The 20,564-nt window shown below is 42.2% G+C and overlaps 1 protein-coding gene across 4 annotated transcripts in view; it reads right to left on the bottom strand.

Moving 5' to 3' along the window:
* The window catches only part of EZH1 (enhancer of zeste 1 polycomb repressive complex 2 subunit), a 124,976-nt gene that overhangs the window by 47,829 nt on the left and 56,583 nt on the right, over positions 1-20,564 (bottom strand). For all 4 annotated transcript variants that reach the window (XM_073572310.1, XM_073572309.1, XM_073572311.1 and 1 more), the window contains exons 2-5: positions 15,285-15,384; positions 5,750-5,870; positions 2,203-2,331; positions 1,661-1,780 (exon numbers count right to left, since the gene is read on the bottom strand). In XM_073572310.1, coding sequence (XP_073428411.1) covers positions 1,661-1,780; positions 2,203-2,331; positions 5,750-5,870; positions 15,285-15,328 — 414 coding nt within the window. In that variant the 5' untranslated portion in view covers positions 15,329-15,384. The remainder of the gene's footprint in view (positions 1-1,660; positions 1,781-2,202; positions 2,332-5,749; positions 5,871-15,284; positions 15,385-20,564) is intronic.

The following is a 20,564-nucleotide window of genomic DNA, read 5'->3' as shown; positions in this document are numbered from 1 at the left end:
CTAGAACCACAATTGCCCCTTTTCCAGCACGTCTCTTCAAGATGGAATCAATTTTAGGTGTTCTGGCACCAGTAGTCAATTTCCTCAGTTTGCTAATCAGAGTTCTATCATATCCCTCTTGCAGACCATCTCTTATTTCTAGCTGCAGCGTGTGAACAACACAGAGCATGTGATGAATAGGAAAGAGGTGTGAAGCAGCTTCAACAAGATCATCTATTTGTAAAGAATAATTTTGCTGTTCTTCTGTAGTAATATCTGTTTGTTCCTCCGCTATGCGAACAGGTCTGTGGCCTTCCATCTCTAGCATACTGAATGTGAAATGTTCTTGTAGCTGCTGTTCACCTTCATTATTCTCATTCATCAGTTTAGTTGTACTTATGTTTGAAGCATTATCAGTTACAATAGCAAGAACCTGTTCTTTTTTTAATTCATAATCTTGCAGAACTTTTTCCACCAAGGCCTGGAGAAACTGGCTGCTGTGATGAGCTTTAGTATCTTTACTGCCAGCGTCTTAGTAACAATTTTTTTTGTTGTCACAAACATATCGAACGTTGATAGCAAAATAGTTCACTCTGTGACGTGTGCAGACATCCATTTTAAGAAACACAAAGCGTCTCTTGAGAGTCTTTTTAAGATCTTCCTTTTGGTTTAGGGCTTCTCCAATCACTAATTTTCTAATACTTTCGCTTTCCAGAGAAACACCAAGTTTGCGAGACATTTCTCCATTAAGAGCTGAAAAAAGCTGGTCATGCAAATAATGATAATGGTACACTGTCCTTCACAACAAACTCGATGAGCTGTCTTTTAAACATATCTGCTGTCATTGTTACAGTAACTTTGTCACTTACAAAATATCTTGTAATTGATGATTGAGCCGCGCTTTCCTCCTTCACCTGGTGGGAAGTGCTGGTCCCTGGTTTCTTGGTGTTGCTGTGATCTTTTTCAATCACAGCTTTGTAAACTTCTGGGTGGCAGCTTTGTAAATGTCTTTTTAGATTGGAAGCTCATGAAGGAGCATTTTTAACACTGCCTGAGCATACACGGATTTTGGCATCACAGCATTTGTTTTCATCTGGGACACATACACTGACACACAAAATGTTTTTCATTTTCAGTCACTGTGAAATGCTCAAATACAGCTGACTTCATAGGATGCTTCTTAGACATTTTGTAATTAATGTAAATTCGCTCTCAAAATAAGGTCAAAACAGAGATACCTAGTGTCTGAGGAGAGGTCTTAGCCCACCAGATAGAGCGAACACACCTCTACTGAGATGTCCTTTAGGATAAATGTATGTTATAGCAAAGCCTCTAAAAACCTCAACAGGAACCTTCTCCTTTAAGCTTACAATTATGTAGACTTCTTTGAGCACTACCCCCTTATTATTACAACATGTACATCCCCTTCATGTTGCATCCTGATTTAAACCCCCCCTAACATGTTTTCTTATATGTCATAACACCTTACAGATAAGTGGAAGGATCAGCTCCTGAAACCTCTCAGATTACTCAGATGGATCAAACTTTAGCTTGAATTGTCTCTGTGTGTCTTTGTAATATTAAAGTTATGAAAATTGGCAAATAAACGATCCCATCAGTGTCACATTAAAAAAGTGAGCAATGTAGTGACTTGTAATGTAATTATATGGATACAACATACCATAAAGTTTTGCTGCAGAGGAGACCAAGAGTACATGATGGGAACAAGTGCCACTGTGTTCAGAGACCTTGTATATATAGTCTGTACGGCAAAACCGGGAAAAGTACTTTCAACAGTACACTAGAAAGAGAATATTGGTAATTACCATTACATAAGGTACATTGGGATACGGTCATGTGGACTAGAACGTCTGATCTGCAGTCACCAAGTTATAAGCAGACTGACATAGATTTGTTGGGAAAGATTCAATATTTTTATTTCATTTATTTAAACCCCTGCTATTTCTATGCTGAGGAGACCAGCATGTGGTCCTATTTATTTATAGCCTTCCCTATACACCTATGCATGAGATAGCTGTCACTCAATAAATAGAACCGCCCACTGGACACCTAAGCATTGAACAAGCAGGGATTACAAAAAGTAAAATTACAACTTACACTGAATAATTTCTCACAAAACAATATATATTGAGCTTGCCCTTCTCTATAACATGCTGCCCACAGATATAAGCACCAATAATACTAATTCTAAGAATAAGTTACCTTTTTCAGGAAAGGATGTGTATTTGAAGGTTTTATTATCTGAACTGGCTGCAGTCTAAGACGTTTCCATTCTTCATTTAAAAGACTGGTTTTCTGTTGGATTTTCATTATGTTCTCCACATACTGAGCCTGCTCATGTGAAAACAGAAAGATATGCAAAGCATAGCAATAGTGAAACTAAGGAGAATGAGTTCTAGTCTCCGGGCTCGGCATCATAGACCGCTATAAAAGTGGCTTTGTACAATAGTAAGAGTTGCACCCTCAAATAGTGAATACTCTGCATTCTCAATATATAAGGACCCTATTGGTTCTCCTGGCATAATGGATGTAGAAAATACTTGTAGTCCCAGGGAAACAGAAACTGAAATATTTTCAAAACATTTCTAACTTCCTCAGCTCTGCTTCATGCAATCTAAATCTCTGATTGTGTTAGAATGGCTGCACCCATAAACTAAGTGATACATTATTGGATTCAGCTTCTCTTTACCTATTATCAGGCTACGCTCTGATGAGGTAGCAAAAACTGGCTGACAGATGTCGAATAAAATGATACTTTGATATATGTGATACAATATCTTAAGCTAGAGAAATCTACGGTTTTCTTAATATGTAAATTAGCTGTTAAGATCTATAGGCTGGACACAGATTTACCTAAGGATCTGCCTTCAGAGCTTATTTTAAAGGAAAAGGGGCGTTCCCAGTGAGACACGTAATGACTGACAGCCTGCTGATCTTAATGCAGATCTGTGTGTGCTTACAACTAACAGTACAGCAGAAGTGAACGTTGTCCCACTGCAAAAACATTTGCAGCTGCAGTTCCCTCACAGTGCTCAAGCTTCCATCCCACAGGCAGCCAGTGGGGAGAAAAGGGCAGTACAACAGAGCTGACAGCACCATGAGAGGACAATTGCAACAGTAAATGTGTTTATAATGAGACAAAGTTCAGTTCTACTGTACTGTGCTAGCTCAGTTGTACTGGATCTGCAGTTAAAATCAGGAGATCAACCATTATTTATCTCACTGGTAACAAACGCTTTCATTTAAAATAAGCTCTGGAAACAGATTCTCACAAAGACATGCATGCCCATACAGATGACTTAGGATGGGTGATCCTACTGACAGATTCCCTGAAACATCAGCACAAAAACAGTCTACTGAGAGCTTCATGGTATGCGATTCCATTGTGGAGCAGCTGCATGCAAACCTTACATCACCAATCACGATGCCAAGAGTCATATGGCGTGGCGTAAAGCATGCCACCACTGGACTCTGGAACAGAGGAAATGTGTTCTCTAGAGTGGAGATTCATGCTTATTTATATGACCGTCTGACAGATAAGCCTGGGCTTGGTGAATTCCAGAAGACTGTTTCCTGTTTATCAGCACTGTGTCAACTGTAAAATTTGGTGGAAGCAAGATAATGCTATGGGGTTTATTTTCAGAGGTTGGATTGAACCCCTTCGTTCCAGTGAAAAGAAATCTTAATGCGTCAGCATATACTTGATATTTAGGACAAATGTAGCTGGCAGTTTTGTTGGAACAGTTTGGGGAAGGCCTTTTTCTTTTCTCCATGACAGGGTCGAGTGCATAAAGTCAATAAGGAAATGGTTGGGTGCGTTTGGTGAGAGAGAACATGACTGGATACAAATAGTCCTCAATCCCATCCAACAACTTTGAGATGAACTTGAAAAGAAATTGTGAGTTAGAACATCAGTGTCTGACATCACAAAAGGCTCTTCTGGATGAACGTGAAAAAATTCCCAAAGACAAACTACAAAATTCTGCCTTCCCTTGAATGGAAGCTGTTATGGTTGCAAAGGGACTGGGAGAGGGTGGCTGGAGACTCTATATTAATGCCTATGGATTTAGAATGGGATGTCATAAAAATTCCTGCAGGGTCACAGTACTTTTGTGCACATAGTGTATTTTACTAAAGAAAAGACATGTTGGAAGTTTATAGGTCCTCTACAGCCTATGAACCAAGCACTATAGAGAAGCCAAAGAATTAGGTTCAGAAGGACTTTTGTCACCTTTTCACATGGTAAATATCGAATGTAAGGAACAAAATATTGCAATCTGGGACTTGATTGCAGATTCTCTTGTAGACTGGATAAATGACATAATGCTAAATAATGAAAATAATTTAGGGTGAAAAAGATGAAAGTGGTTCCCACTTGCACTAAAAAAAAAAAAAAGTATAGTAGGGAAATTTACATTTCTATGTCCAGATCAAATTTCATTTAACCCCTTTCTGACATCGGGTGTACTAGTATGCCGATGTCAGACTCCTCGTTTGGTGCAGGCTCCGACGCTGAACCCACACCTTTCCGTGCACATTGCACATGTCAGCTGATATATACAGCTGACATGTGCCCACAACAGCCACTGGTGGAATCTCGATCCCCTTGCGGCTGTTAAATAGTTAAACGCCGCTGTCAATTCTGACAGCGGCATTTAACTCGCGCTTACCGGAAGCACGTCGGAAATCCCGTTCATCTGTGACCTCATCACATGATCGTGGGGCGGGTAACCAATGGGTTAGCAGGAGAACCAGAGGTCTGAAGCAGACCTCTATGGTTGTCATTGCCAGAAAGCTATGAGTCCCACCCAGTGGTTGGCGCTCATATCAAGTGAGCATTTCTGCTACACATAGGTGATCTGATCATCGCCTTTGTGTAGCAGAGGCGATCAATGTAGTGCAGCTTCAAGTCTCCCACGGAGACTATTGAAGCATGCAAAAAGTAAAAAAAAAACAATGTTTTTAAAATTTTAAAATAAAAAAAAAAATATAAAAGTTCAAATCACCCCCCTCCCTTACACCATTCAAAATAAAATAAAAAAATCAAATGTACACATATTTAGTATTGCCGTGTTCATAATCTCCTGATCTATCAACATAAATAAAAGAAATGTACCGATCGCTATATGGCGTAATTAGAAAAAATTAAAAACGTCAAATTTTTTGTTCGCTGCCACATTGCAATAAAATGCAATAATGGGCGATCAAAAGATTGTATCTACACCAAAATGGTATCAATAAAAACGTCAGCTCGGTGCACAAAAATTAAGCCCACATCATGAAAAATGGAGACGCTACAGGTTGTTTAACCAAAATTTGGATTTTTTTTCCACCACTTACAGTAACTAAAAATGAACCTAGACATGTTTAGTGTCTATGAACTCGTAATGGTCCGGAGAATCATAATAGCAGGTCAACTTTAGCATTTAGTGAACACAGTACAAAAAAAATAAAAAATGAAAAAAAAAAAAAAAAAACTGTGGAATTGCACTTTTCTTGGCATTTTCACCGAACTTGGAATTTTTTCCCTATTACAAGATATGTTAAAACCAATGAGGTCATTCAAAAGTACAACTTTTCCCGCAAAAAAACAAGCCCTCACATATGGCCATATTGTCCAAAAAATAAAAAAATATGACTGTGGGAAGAAGAGGAGAAAAAAATGAAAACGCAAAAAAGGAATTACCTGTGGTTGTGATCGCATAGCTTATTTAAGGCCAGACTATAATTCATCATCTCTTGGACTCACCCCAGCAGACTGGTTGACCTGTAACCTCTTCAGTTGCTGCAGACGCATATACTCAAGGCGCACCTTCTTCTTCCAATACAGGAGAGATTTATTACACTGTGAGTTAGGAGGCTCAATTGGGCTGGATGGAAAAATGAAAAAAGTTTTACTCCCAATACTATGCAAGGATGATACACAACAGCATTGTAGGACACAGTCGGGTAGGTTTTCTACTTGAAATTGTAATGCTTTTGTCTATGATAAAAGGGTTCTCGAATATCTGATCTGCGGTACTTGGCAGCAGCTGCTACACAATGAATGGAGCTGTGCAGTGCAGTTCTATACAATATTTATACATGGTCATCGTCAGATTGGCATTGATAGATTGACCTATGATAAGGATAGATCATCAATACTCTTTGCCTTGACGTAAAAAGCCATCTGGTAAAGGTCAGTTGCTGACCTGTTGATCAGTCAGGGTAGGGTGCTGCTAGGTAGCAAATACAGTGTGAGGTCGAGAAGCTAGAAGTGCATCGTCACGCCCCAATGCACTTCCAGAAACAACTTCAAAAGAGATTTATCTGACAGGTTTCGGGGCTCTCTCTGTCACTGCTAATAATCTAGAGGGCGATGACACAACCTTTTCAAGCACCCTGTGACAGAATTTAAGCTAAAGTTCACACAAGCGTATTTCAAAGTCCGTATAAAAATCATAAATGCACAGACTGATCTCAAAGCCTCATAACTTTAGGTCAGGAGAACTACGATGAGTCCATTTATTGGGGACCGTGTATGGACTGTACTATTATTCCTGTGAACCAGGCCATAAATACACCCTTACTAAGTTTTTAAGGCATCTCGTTTTCATATACCCGAACAATACAGGTTCTGTCTGAGGCGTAAGGCCTTTTAAAAGTTTCAAAACATGTAGCAAAAACTAAGTAATGATTCAGTACCATGGACAGAGAACAAGACCATTAGAGATGAGAGAAACGATTGTGATGCACCATAAAATGTAAGTATTGGCTAAATGTATGAAAGTCACTGCATCAGACCTAAGGACTTCTTTGGGGCTTGGACAAAGACTCCCTTTAATATATTCTATTGTTGCTGCTAATAGCTAAAGAGCACAATATTGCATCAATTGGGCTGTAATATAAATTCTTCACATGGTACAGGATATATTATGTGAAATGTGCACCATGTAGATTCAGAATTAAGGCAGCAAAACCTAAAAGGAACATATGTGGAAACAAGGATTAAAAAAACGTGTTAAATCAGATTCCTCAAATTAACCCCATTTTAATTTTATAACAGGTTTATCCCCCCCTTCACATTCATCAGATAATCAACTGACATGGCTTTCAATGAAAAGAATGCCTCATCAAGAGTTCATTTGTGGAGTCACTGCAAACCTTCAGAGTGTTTTTGGCCATCAGGTGTGTTATGCAAAGGCAGTGTTGGTACACAGCTCCATCCAGAGCTGAGCCCTTTTCCACGACTGCTCTAAGCCAGAATATGCCAAGAACTAATAATAATGATAGTTTTATTTCAAAAATGGTCATCTTAATACTATAATAATAATAAATTTTATTTCTATAGCACCAACATATTCCGCAGCACTTTACATTTCAGAGGGGACTTGTACAGACAATAGACATTACAGCATAACAATAATCACATAGATCATAACAAATACCAAGAGGAATGAGGGCCCTGCTCGCAAGCTTACAATCTATGAGGAAAAGGGGAGACACGAAAGGTGGGTGGTAACAATTGCTTTCATTGTTCGGAGCAGCCAAAGTGTAAGAATCGGGTGTTCATGTGATGCTGCATGAACCAGTTATCTGCCTAAGTATGTAACAATACAGACACAGAGGGCTATTAAATGCATAAAGCATGTGAGAATATGATGAGAGGAACCTGGTTATGGTAAAAATTTTGAGTGGGCAATATAGGGGTACTTAGGATAATGCGTTGAGGCGGTAGGCCAGTCTGAACAAATGCGTTTTTAGGGAACGCTTAAAACTGTGGGGATTGGGGATTAATCATATTAACCTGGGTAGTCCATTCCAAAGAATTGGCGCAGCTTGTGAAAAGTCTTGGAGACGTGGGGTGGGAGGTTCTGATTATTGAGGACGCTAACCTCAGGTCATCAGCAGAACGGAGGGCACGGGTAAGGTGGTAGACTGAGACAAGGGAGGAGATGTAGGGTGGTGTCAAGCCATGGAGTGCTTTGTGGGTGAGGGTAATAAGTTTGTACTGGATTCTGGAGTGGATGGGTAGCCAGTGTAATGACTGGCACAATGTAGAGGCATCGGTGTAACGATTGGTGAGGAATATGATCCTGGCTGCAGCATTCAAGACAGATTGGATAGGGGAGAGTTTGGCAAGAGGGAAACCGATTAGTAGAGAGTTCCAATAGTCTAGACGAGAATGAATAAGAGAAACAGTATGCAAATTGCCTCTTCAGAAAGAAAGAGGACTTTTACTCTACAGCGCCACCTATTGGTAGTAGCGATCCTACAAGTCACAATCAACCCTTTAACGAGTCTTGTAGTATGACTTAGGATACAAGCCAAATCAGAATCTCAATTTGCAGACACGGTGTTTCGAGCTGTTGGCTCTCGTCAGTGCAAAGTATGAGATCTGATTTGGCAAGGTGAGAGGCTCTGGACTAGGGTCTAAGAAGTAAGGTTTCTCCTTGCGGAGAGTGACATGCCAGCTGTGGCTTGTCAAGGTAAGGAGACTTATTCGCCGTGCAATGCTCCTCTGGGAAAATAATATGCAAATTGCCTCTTCAGAAAGAGAGAGGACTTTTACTCTACAGCGCCACCTATTGGTAGTAGCGATCCTACAAGTCACAATCAACCCTTTAACGAGTCTTGTAGTATGACTTAGGATACAAGCCAAATCAGAATCTCAATTTGCAGACACGGTGTTTCGAGCTGTTGGCTCTCGTCAGTGCAAAGTATGAGATCTGATTTGGCAAGGTGAGAGGCTCTGGACTAGGGTCTAAGAAGTAAGGTTTCTCCTTGCGGAGAGTGACATGCCAGCTGTGGCTTGTCAAGGTAAGGAGACTTATTCGCCGTGCAATGCTCCTCTGGGAAAATAATATGCAAATTGCCTCTTCAGAAAGAAAGAGGACTTTTACTCTACAGCGTCACCTATTGGTAGTAGCGATCCTACAAGTCACAATCAACCCTTTAACGAGTCTTGTAGTATGACTTAGGATACAAGCCAAATCAGAATCTCAATTTGCAGACACGGTGTTTCGAGAAACAGTAAGAGTTTTTGCAGAGTCGAAAGTAAGAAAGGGACGAATACTATAAATGTGAGGTGCAGATAACAAGAGCGAGCCAGTAATCGGATGTGTGGGGTGAATGAAAGTTTGGAATCAAGTATGACCCCAAGAAACCGGACATGTTGCTAGGGAGTAATGGTGGAAATGGCAATGGGCAGTATACAAAGAAGTGGGCCTAGAACCGATCCTTGAGGAACCCCAACAGTAAGTGGAAGATGAGAGGAGGGGGATCCAGCAAAAGATACAGTGAAGGAGTGGTCAGAGAGATAGGAGGAGAACCAGGAGAGAATGGTGTCCTTGAGGCCGATGGAGCGGAGCATAGTGAGGAGGTGCTGATGATCCATAGTGTCGAGTGCTGCAGAGGGATCCAAGAGAATTAGCAGGGAGTAGTGACCATTAGATTTAGTTCATATTTACAGTTGTGCTGAAAAGTTTACATACCCCGGCAGAATTTTTGCTTTCTTGGACTTTTTTCAGAGAATATGAATGATAACACTAAAACGTTTTCTCCACTCATGGCTAGTGGTTGGGTGAAGCCATTTATTGTTAAACTACTGTGTTTTCTCTTTCTAAATCATAATGACAACCCAAAACATCCAAATTTCCTTGATCGAAAGTTCACATACCCTGGTGATTTTGGCCTGATAACATGCACAAATGGGGTGGATGGCTACTAAAGGTAACATCCTCACCTGTGACCCGTTTGCTTGTAATCAGTGTGTGTGCATAAAAGCTGAGTGAGTTTCTGGGATCCAGACAGTCTATTGCATGTTTCATCCGGCAACTGAGGTTTCTGGATTGTGAGTCATAGGGAAAGCAAAAGAATTGTCACCGGATCTACGGGAAAAGGTAGTTGAACTGTATAAGACAGGAAAAGGATACAAAAAGATATCCAAGAATTGATAATGCCAGTCAGCAGCATTCAAACTTTGATTAACAAATGGCTCTGTAAAAACCACGGTCAGGTAGAAGCCAGAAAGTTGTTCAGGATGCAAAGAAAAACTCACAAATAACATCAGCTGAAATACTGGACTCTCTGAAATCTAGCGGTGTGGCTGTTTCAAGATGTATAATAAGGAGGCACTTGAAGAAAAATGGGCTGCATGGACGAGTCGCCAGAAGAAAGCCATTACTGCGCAAATGCCACAAAGTATCTCGCCTACAATACGCAAAAAAGCACAGAGACAAGCCTCAAAACTTCTGGAACAAGGTAATTTGGAGTGATGAGACCAAAATTGAACATTTTGGGTACAACCATAAACGTTACATTTCGAGAGAGGTCAACAAGGCCTATGATGAAAGGAACACCATTCTTACTGTAAAGCACAGAGGTGGATCACTGATGTTTTGGGGATGTATGAGCTACAAAGGCACAGGAAACTTGGTCAAAGTTGAAAGAAAGATGAACGCAGCATGTTGTCAGCAAATACTGGAGGCAAATTTGCAATCATCTGCCCGAAAGCTGGGCATGGGACGTACGTGGACATTCCAACATGACAACGATCCAAAACACAAAGCCAAGTCGACCTGTCTTTGGCTACAGGAGAACAAAGTGAAGGTTCTGGAGTGGCCATCTCAGTCTCCTGACCTCAATATCATTGAGCCACTCTGGGGAGATCTCAAGCGTGCAGCTCATGCCAAACAGGCCAGGAATTTACAGTAACTGGAGGCTTTTTGCCAAGAAGAGTGGACAGCTTTACCATCTGATAAAATAAAGAACCTCATCCACAACTAACACAAAAGTTGTCATGTATTACGAAATGAACTTTTGATCAGGGTCATTTGGATGTTTTCGGTTATCATGATTTAAAAAGAGAAAACACAGTAGTTTGACAATAAATGGCTTCACCCAACCACTAACCATGAGTGGAGAAAAAGTTTTATAGTGTTATCATACATATTCTCTGAAAAAAGGCCAAGAAAGTAAAAATTCTGTCGGAGTATGTAAACTTTATGAGCACAACTGTACTTTAAGACATGAAGGTTAATCAATCCTGAAAATTACTCCAACCTTTAAAGTATCCTTAAGTGCTGTCATGAAAACCATCAATTGCTATGATGAAAATGAATCTCATGAGGATTATCCCAGGAAAAAACACCAAGAATTACCTTTACTGCAGAGGATAAGTTCATCAGAGTTATCAAAACTTCACAAAAGTACACACCGAGCTTGCATCAGCTTGTGTTATAATCCTTGATCTCCTTAATGGCTTTGAGGCAACTTCAAGAACACATGAGTTAACAGTCCATCCATAAATTCAAAGCTTTGTTATAGATCATGCCATTAAAAATTGATACAGAGTCATAGGCAAAAATGCCACCATGCAACTCATTTTAAATTACATGAGTTATTTTGCACAGTGGACAATCTACAATGAAGTTTTGATTTTATGTGTGTTCTGGACTGGTAATGTGCTTATCAGTTACCAGCCTCAGAAACACACAACAGGACATCACCTCAGAAAACAGCCCTCATAAATGTTGTACAGATAACAGGTAGTAGACACATCTAAGCACCAACTTTCACTGACACTATGGACAGCAGGCCTTTATGGTTTAATTGTTGAAAAAAAATCACTTTATAGCCAAGCTGTGCGGTCACTACGATGTCCATTAAATACACATTATTTGTCAAATGACATGGTCTACAGAATCACTTGACCTCAACTGAAATTTGATGCTTTGGACGTCAGAGTAAAGGCACAGCAGCCAATGAGTGTTCAGCACCTCTGGGAACGCCTTAAGGGTATCTGCACAAAACATCTTTTAGATACCAGCGTACCCACATGTTTTGAAGCAGAAGACACTTCAGGAAACCTGCCCGTGGTGTTTTCCCTGAAGAGTCTCTTCAGACGTCTTTTGCAGTGGCTTTGTCGCTTTTTTTTAATTACTGAGTCATCTGTGCTTTGATTGACAGCTTGGCCATCCAGTCTGAGACAGCAAGGTTCTGGGCTGATTTCAGGTGTTCCCTGTCCCAGGTGATTGCCCAGCTACATTGCTGGGCTGTCACTTCCAGATCTCTGCGCTTTGGGATCCGCTTGTGGATCTTTTTGCTGCCTGAACTTGGACCGCATTCTGACCATCTGTTTTGCCTAGCCCCTTTGCTCTAAACCGCTTTCCTCCTGGTATGCTGACCTCAGATTGTTACCTGACCACACTGTTGTCTCTTCCCTCTGTTTATGACATAACCTCCTGGATTTTGGCTTTGGACTCCTTGACTACCCTGATTCTTGGCTTGTCCGAGAGAAGAGACTTAGTATCACACTTTAGGGCTGTTGGAAAGCCATTGCAGGTGACTGACTTCATGATGCTGCTTGAGTGAGTGCAATGTGCGTGTAAGGCTACGTGCACACGATGCGTTTTCGCAGCTTTTTTTACGTGAGTAAATGCTCCAAAATGCAATGGAATATTAAGGCAACGTAATGCAATGACAATCCTGGAGTGTTGTGCACATGATCCGTATTTGCAGCATTTTATTTTCTGCAGCATGTCAATTCTTTTTGCGTTACTCCAGCATTTTGACTCACTGACTTCAATTGAGTCAGTCAAATCTGCAGCAAAAACGCAGCTGTAAAAAGGTATGCGTCTTTACTGTGTATTTACTGCTTATTTGCTGCAGATTTTCTGCTAAAAACGCTGCAAATTGTCAAAGAAAATTATGCCAGAAGGAGGAAGTGTGTGGGCAGAGAATATGTCTGTGTTCTTCAGTGTGTGCGTTTGTCTGTCGCGTCGCCTGATGGGACTACTACTCCCATCCAGCTCCATCTTTGTCACATAAAAGTGACAGCATGAGCCGATGATGGGAGAATAGTCCCATCATCTGGCGCCGATGTTCAATTGTAAGAAGAAGAAAGAAAAATTTTTTTACATAATTACATACATATTCACATACAATATACATACTCACCGAACAACTAATCCTTGACGCCCGACCGCTACAACCAAAAATAATAAACCAACATATACTCCCTGTCCGCCGTAGTCCATTTAAAACAGAGTGCCCCACATCTATCTCACCCGGCTGCCAGCGATACACCACGGGAGCGATTACCTCCTGTCAGTGTATCACTGCGCTACCGTGAGAGTTCATCAGCTAATCAGCTCCGGTGCTCTCACTCGCAGCACCGCTGCGTTAGAAAATTTTCATGCAGCGGAGCCGTAAGTGAGAGCACTGGAGCTGATGATCTCAAGTGAACTCTCACTATAGCGCAGTGATACACGGAAAGGAGGTAATCGCTTCTGCAGTGTATAGCCGACTTCCAGGCAGAGCAGTCACATCTCCTCATGTGACTGTTCTACACGTGAGATCGCCGTGGGACACTCGGTATTGAATGGACAAGGCTAAGTGCCAAAATTGGCGCATCTACAAGAGGCACCATTTCTGGGGTGGCTGAGAGCTAATGTTTTTAGCCTGGTGGGGGGGTGACAATATCAAAGGCCCTTCACAGGCTATTAATATCAGCCCGCAGCTGTCTGCCTAGCCTTTGCTGGTTCTATTTTATAGGGGGACCCCATGTCAATTTTTTTCTGGGGTTCCTCTGTAATCGAGCCAGTAAAGGCTAAGCAAACAGCTGTGAGCTGATATTAATAGCCTGAAAACCTTTATGGCTACTGGCTCCTTCCCAGAATGTTAACATCAGCCCTTGGCTTTCCCTTTGCTGGTAATAAAAATTATGAAAAAAATTTATGAAAATTATTTTTTGAAAAATAAACAGACATTGCGTTTCACGCATAATTCTGACAGTTTCTATTTTGTTACAGCATATGTAGTTTAATTATGTTAATGCTCCTACACAGGCTGGTGACTGTGTGTGTGTGCACGTGCATGTGTCTTCAACGCTTTATGGACTGTTTTATTGATGAGGGTATCTGGCTCACACCCGTTCATTACTAAACTATATATATATATATATATATATATATATACACACATATATATATATATATATATATATACACATACACATATATACACAATGCTGTGTAAATTAATTGGGACAAAGCATTTTTTTAAGAAAAATCATAAGTTGGATACCAGTCACTGATTCAAACCAGTTTTAACTGCTTTGAACAGGTGTGAGTGCCTGTTCAAAGCAGTTAAAACTGGTTTGAATCAGTGACTGGTAACCAACTTACGATTTTACTTAAAAAAATGCTTTGTCCCAATTAATTTGTACAGCACTGTATATCTTATGTGTGTGTGTGTGTCTGTGTGTGTAAAAATTATATGTATGAACATGATATGTAATGACATTATGGTCTTCAATGGAGAATGTAAAAGAAAAGAAGAGGTTGAACAAGGTAATCACATCGCAATTCTTTTTTTTCTTAATAATATATCTTTATTTGGTTCTATGAATTTACAAAATCACATAAAAAAGCGAGTATTTTCCACTACGTTTTTCTGCCAAGAGATGCAGAAACCTTGCAGATATTTCTGAAAGCAAATACGCAATGTGTGCACTTAGCCTAAAGGTGACATCAAAGTAAAAGGATAAGGAAAACCACTGCATGAACAGGTGTGTCCAAACTTGTGACCAGTACTGTAAGTACAAGTATGAACTGCACAGCTCTCCTGTTCTCATAAAGGAGGGTGTTAGAAAACTAAGGCTAGTTTTACACTTGCCGTGTTTTTGCTGGCCGTTTTTGCAGTCCCAATGGATTTCTATGGGGCCGCAAACATTAGTAGGAGGGCCACGCTCCGTATGGCCGTATTTGCAGCCGTGAAAAAATATTGAGCTTGCTCGATATTTTTCACGGCTTACGGACACGGCCGAAATGCATTTCAATGGTACCACAAAAACAACGTTAGCTTGTTTTTGTGGTACACCGTATTTGCGGATCGTCGTTTTTCCATGCTATATGTTATAACCGGGAAAAACGGCGATCCGAGAAGGTTTTTTGCAGCCCGTTTATGCGGAAGAACGTGAAAATGACAGCCATACGGCCCGTAAAAACGGAGCTCAAAAAACATGGCAAGTGTAAAACCAGCCTAAGTTAGCAGACCTGGCCTACCTGCCTCCTACAAATGAAAAACACTGCATATGGATAAAGCTATTTTTCAATTGGTGGAGTCTTGACAAAACTGATCACATATCCCTCGATCAGTAACCATTTTCAAAACTAGTTCTGTGCCTGTAATGCTAATATATTAGTAAGAGCCACAAAGTCATGTGCTAAACTAAACAAAATAACCCCTTTAAATGCTAAGCTAGGAAATGCGGCAGTGTGGTCACATATACTCGTGTGTACCTCGGTAAGGAGCTAGTGGAGTCCTTGAGGGTGACAGATCTCATTTTAAACAGCAAGTTCTTCTTAAATGCAACAGAAGGTGAAGTTTTCTAGGCGAATCCTGGAAAAAAAGAGTTATGAAACAAGATGGCGCATAATCAAACAATCCAATAATGATAAAAGTAACAATACATATTAGAATCTTGTTGCTTTATCTTCTTTGCTTTACAACTACACTAAAAAGGCACCAATTAGTGCAGAATGTCCAATGCAAAAAAATAAATTTTACTTGCTGATGACCGTTCCAGTACAGTCTCTCTCCCTCCATAAATGTTAACGACTAGTGATGAGCTAGTGATGAGCGAAAGCAAGAGAGAGAGGAAAAAGGGAAGAATAAGTACCTCCCAAAATAATTTGTAGAAGGGCAAGAACCAGATAAGGCCCTATATATCCTAAATTGCCTTTAGGGGAGATAGAAAAAAGTCATAAGTAGACATGGCCATTGCAAGGTAATCCTGCCACTCTTAGAATGAGGAAGAGGCTGATCATGAAGATAACAGAACAAAGCTGCAAGGCCTGTTTCACACTTTAGTTTTTGTCCATCAGTCAAGATCCGCCGTCTTGCAAAAAAAACGGATCCGCCATTTTGTTTGGCGGATCCGTTTTTTTTTCCCATTGAGTTGCATTACCGGCGGATCTTGACGGATGGCCATCCGTTGGATCCGTTTATTTGCGGATCCGCCAAAATTTTGCCGTCCGCCGACATGCCCGAACGGAGCATGTAACGTTTTTTCGGCCGGCAGGATCCGCACGCCCGAAAGACTTCACTCAGCCGGAAATTTAACCCTAAAGATAGTCTCTCTCTCTCACCCCTCCCCGGGCAGCAGTTCCTTTAAAATTCATCGGATCCGTCAAAAAAACGGTCCGGTGGCATCCGTTCACATCAGTTAGCAACAGATCCGCTTTCTGCCATTTTGGCGGATTTTTAACTGGCACAAAAAAACTGAAGTGTGAAACAGGCATTAAGGAGCAAATCTATGTGCCCAGTGGAAATGGCACAGACATATCCAGCCAAGATCAAAGATTACGCTAAATGTGATCGCATATAGGTAGGAGGATACCTGAGCCACGGGGAGTGTAAAAGTTCCCAGCTCCCAGACCTGCCACAAGTCCTCATTTTCATCTCTGCCCTCACCCTTTTACACTCCCCATGGCTCTGGTACACTGCTTATGACTCTTTTCTATCTCCCCCTAAGGCTGTGTGCACACGCTGCGGATTCTGCTGTAGTTCCGCAGCGGATTTGGCCGCTGCGGACCTGCAGAAGTTTTAGCTGCGGTGTACAGTACCATTCAAATGAATGGAAAAAAAAAACGCTGTGAAACGGTGCAGATTTGTCCACATGTCAATTCTTTCTGCGGAATCCGCAGCGGTTTCCCATCTCCACCATTGTGGAGATGGTGAAACCGCAGGGCAAAACCGCAGGCTAATCCACAGATAAATCTTTTGACCTGCGGATTTATCTGCGGATTTTGCAGAATCCGCGCGGATGAATCCGCAGCGAATTCCGCAGCGTGTGCACACAGCCTAAGGCCAGATTTGGATATATAGGCCTTATCTGGTTCTTGACCTTGCTACAAATTATTTTGGGAGATACTTATTCTTGACTTTTTGATTGGAGTTCTGCCCTAAGAGATTCAACTCACTGTCCACAGGTATGTGCAATTGATATCTATTTACATGTATTATCGGAACATCTGCACAGTAAGTTTTTTTCATTTGCATTATTGTCCATTATCATCTTCTCTTCACACTACTATATGACTGTAAAACCGAACTCTTATGATCAAAACTGCACGTTTGGGCATTCAGGTCGGGGAAATCTCCGTGTATATATTTTTATTATTTTTGATTGTTTTTATGCACTCTGCTTGTTTCTTTCTGTCCAATAAAGTTATATGATTTTCATATTTTGGAGTGGCCATCTTTACAGGTAGCCTTTTTTCCTCTCTCACTTGCATCATGCCTTCTACCTGATGTGGCACCTCCAATTGTATAGATTTACTCTCATTTATATTATCTATGGTGCGCCCCTCTTACATATATCAGTAGTGATGAGCGAACGTGCATACACACACAGAAGGTCCTCCACCATCACTGGATACACACAAAGGTGGTCCTCCCTCATCACTGGATACACACAGAGGTGGTCCTCCCTTATCACTGTATACACACAGAGGTGGTCCTCCCTCATCACTGTATACATACAGAGGTGGTCCTCAATCATCACTGTACACATACAGAGGTGGTCCTCCCTCATCACTGTATACACACAGGTGGTCCTCCCTCATCACTGTATACCCAAAGAGGTGGTCGTGCCTCATCACTGTATACACACAGAGGTGGTCCTCCCTCAACACTGTATACACACAGAGGTGGTCTTCCCCTCATCACTGTATACACACACAGAGGTGGCCCTCCCTCATTAATGTATACGCACACACGTGGTTCTCCTTCATCCCTGAATACACACAGAGGTGGACCTCCCTCATCAATGTATACACACAGAGGTGGTCATCCCGCATCCCTGTATACACACAGAGGTGGACCTCCCTCATCACTGTATACACACAGAGGTGGTCCTCCCTCATCACTGAATACACACAGAGGTAGTCCTCCCTCATCACTGTATACACACAGAGGCGGTCCTCCCTCATCACTGTATACACAGAGGTGGTCCTCCCTCATCACTGTATACACAGAGAGGTGGTCCTCCCTCATCACTGTATACACACCGACGTGGTCCTCCCTCATCACTGTATACACACACAGAGCTGGTCCTCCCTCATCACTGTATATATACACGGAGAGGAGGTCCTCACTCATCGCTGTATACACACAGGTGGTCCTCCCTCATCACTGTATACACACACCCAGAGATGGTCCTCCCTCATCACTGTATATGCACAGAGGTGGTCCTACCTCATCACTGTATATACGCACAGAGGTGGTCCTCCCTCATCACTGTATATATAAGCATAGAGGTGGTCCTCTCTCATCACTGTATATATACGCCCAAAGGAGGTCGTTCATCACTGTATACACACAGAGGTGGTCCTCCAACATCACTGTATACACAAACAGGTGGTCCTCCCTCATCACTGTATACACACACACACACACACACAGAGGTGGTCCTCCCTCATCACTGTATACACACACACACACAGAGGTGGTCCTCCCTCATCACTGTATACGCACAGAGGTGGTCCTCCCTCATCACTGTATATATATCCACAGAGGTGGTCCTCCCTCATCACTGTATACACGCAAAGGTGGTCCTCCATCATCACTGTATATTTACACACAGACGTGATCCTCCCTTGTCACTGTATACCCACAGAGGTGGTCCTCCCTCATCACTGTATACACACAGCGGTGGTCCTCCCTCATCACTGTATATACACAGCGGTGGTACTCCCTCATCACTGTATACGCACAGAGGTGGTCCTTCCTCATCATTGTATACGCACGTAGGTGGTCCTCCCTCATCACTGTATATATACACACACAGAGGTGGTCCTCCATCATCACTGTATATATACACAAAGAGGTGGTCCTCCCTCATCAATGTATACACACAGCGGTGGTCCTCCCTCATCACTGTACACACACAGAGGTGGTCCTCCCTCATCACTGTATACACACAGAGGTGGTCCTCCATCATCACTGTATATATACAAAAAGAGGTAGTCCTCCCTCATCACTGTATACACACAGAGGTGGTCCTCCCTCATCACTGTATACACACAGAAGTGGTCCTCCCTCATCACTGTATACACACAGAGGTGGTCCTCCCTCATCACTGTATACACATAGAGGTGGTCCTCCCTCATCACTGTATACACACAGAGGTGGTCCTCCCTCATCACTGTATACACACAGAGGTGGTCCTCCCTCATCACTGTATACACACAGAGGTGGTCCTCCCTCATCACTGTATACACACAGAGGTGGTCCTCCCTCATCACTGTATACACACAGAGGTGGTCCTCCCTCATCACTGCATACACAGAGGTGGTCCTCCCTCATCACTGTATACACACAGAGGTGGTCCTCCATCGTCACTGTATACACACAGGGGTGGTCGTGCCTCATCACTATATACACAGAGGTGGTCCTCCATCAGCACTGTACATATACAGAGGCGGTCCTCCCTCATCACTGTATACACACAGAGGCGGTCCTCCCTCATCACTGTATACACAGAGGGGGTCCTCCCTCATCACTGTATACACACAGAGGGGGTCCTCCCTCATCACTGTATACACACAGAGGTAGTCCTCCATCATCACTGTATATATACAAAAATAGGTGATCCTACCTCATCACTGTATACACAAATAGGTAGTCCTCCCTCATCACTGTATACACACAGAGGTGGTCCTCCCTCATTACTGTATACACACAGAGGTGGTCCTGCCTCATCACTGTATACACACAGAGGCGGTCCTCCCTCATCACTGTATACACACAGAGGCGGTCCTCCCTCATCACTGTATACACACAGAGGCGGTCCTCCCTCATCACTGTATACACACAGAGGTGGATCTCCCTCATCACTGTATACACACAGAGGTGATTCTCCCTGATCACTGTATACACAGAGGGGGTCCTCCCTCATCACTGTATACACACAGAGGTGGTCCTCCATCATCACTGTATAAATACAAAAATAGGTGATCCTACCTCATCACTGTATACACAAAGAGGTAGTCCTCCCTCATCACTGTATACACACAGAGGTGGTCCTCCCTCATTACTGTATACACACAGAGGTGGTCCTGCCTCATCACTGTATACACACAGAGGTGGTCCTCCCTCATCACTGTATATATACGAAAATAGGTGATCCTACCTCATCACTGTATACACAAAGAGGTGGTCCTCCCTCATCACTGTATACACACAGAGGTGGTCCTCCCTCATTACTGTATACACACAGAGGTGGTCCTCCCTAATCACTGTATACACACAGAGGTGGTCCTCCCTCATCACTGTATACACACAGAGGTGGTCCTCCATCGTCACTGTATACACACAGGGGTGGTCGTGCCTCATCACTGTATACACAGAGGTGGTCCTCCATCAGCACTGTATATATACACACAGGAGGTTCTCCTTCATCCCTGAATACACACAGAGGTGGACCTCCCTCATCAATGTATACACACACACACACACACACACACATAGGTGGTCCTCCCTCATCACTGAATACACACAGAGGCGGTCCTCCCTCA

The sequence above is a fragment of the Dendrobates tinctorius genome, unplaced genomic scaffold, assembly GCF_039654945.1.
Source record: "Dendrobates tinctorius isolate UK_male_01 unplaced genomic scaffold, ASM3965494v1 ptg000032l, whole genome shotgun sequence".
NCBI classification, from domain to species: domain Eukaryota; kingdom Metazoa; phylum Chordata; class Amphibia; order Anura; family Dendrobatidae; genus Dendrobates; species Dendrobates tinctorius.
This window is presented reverse-complemented; position numbering and strand designations above follow the sequence as displayed.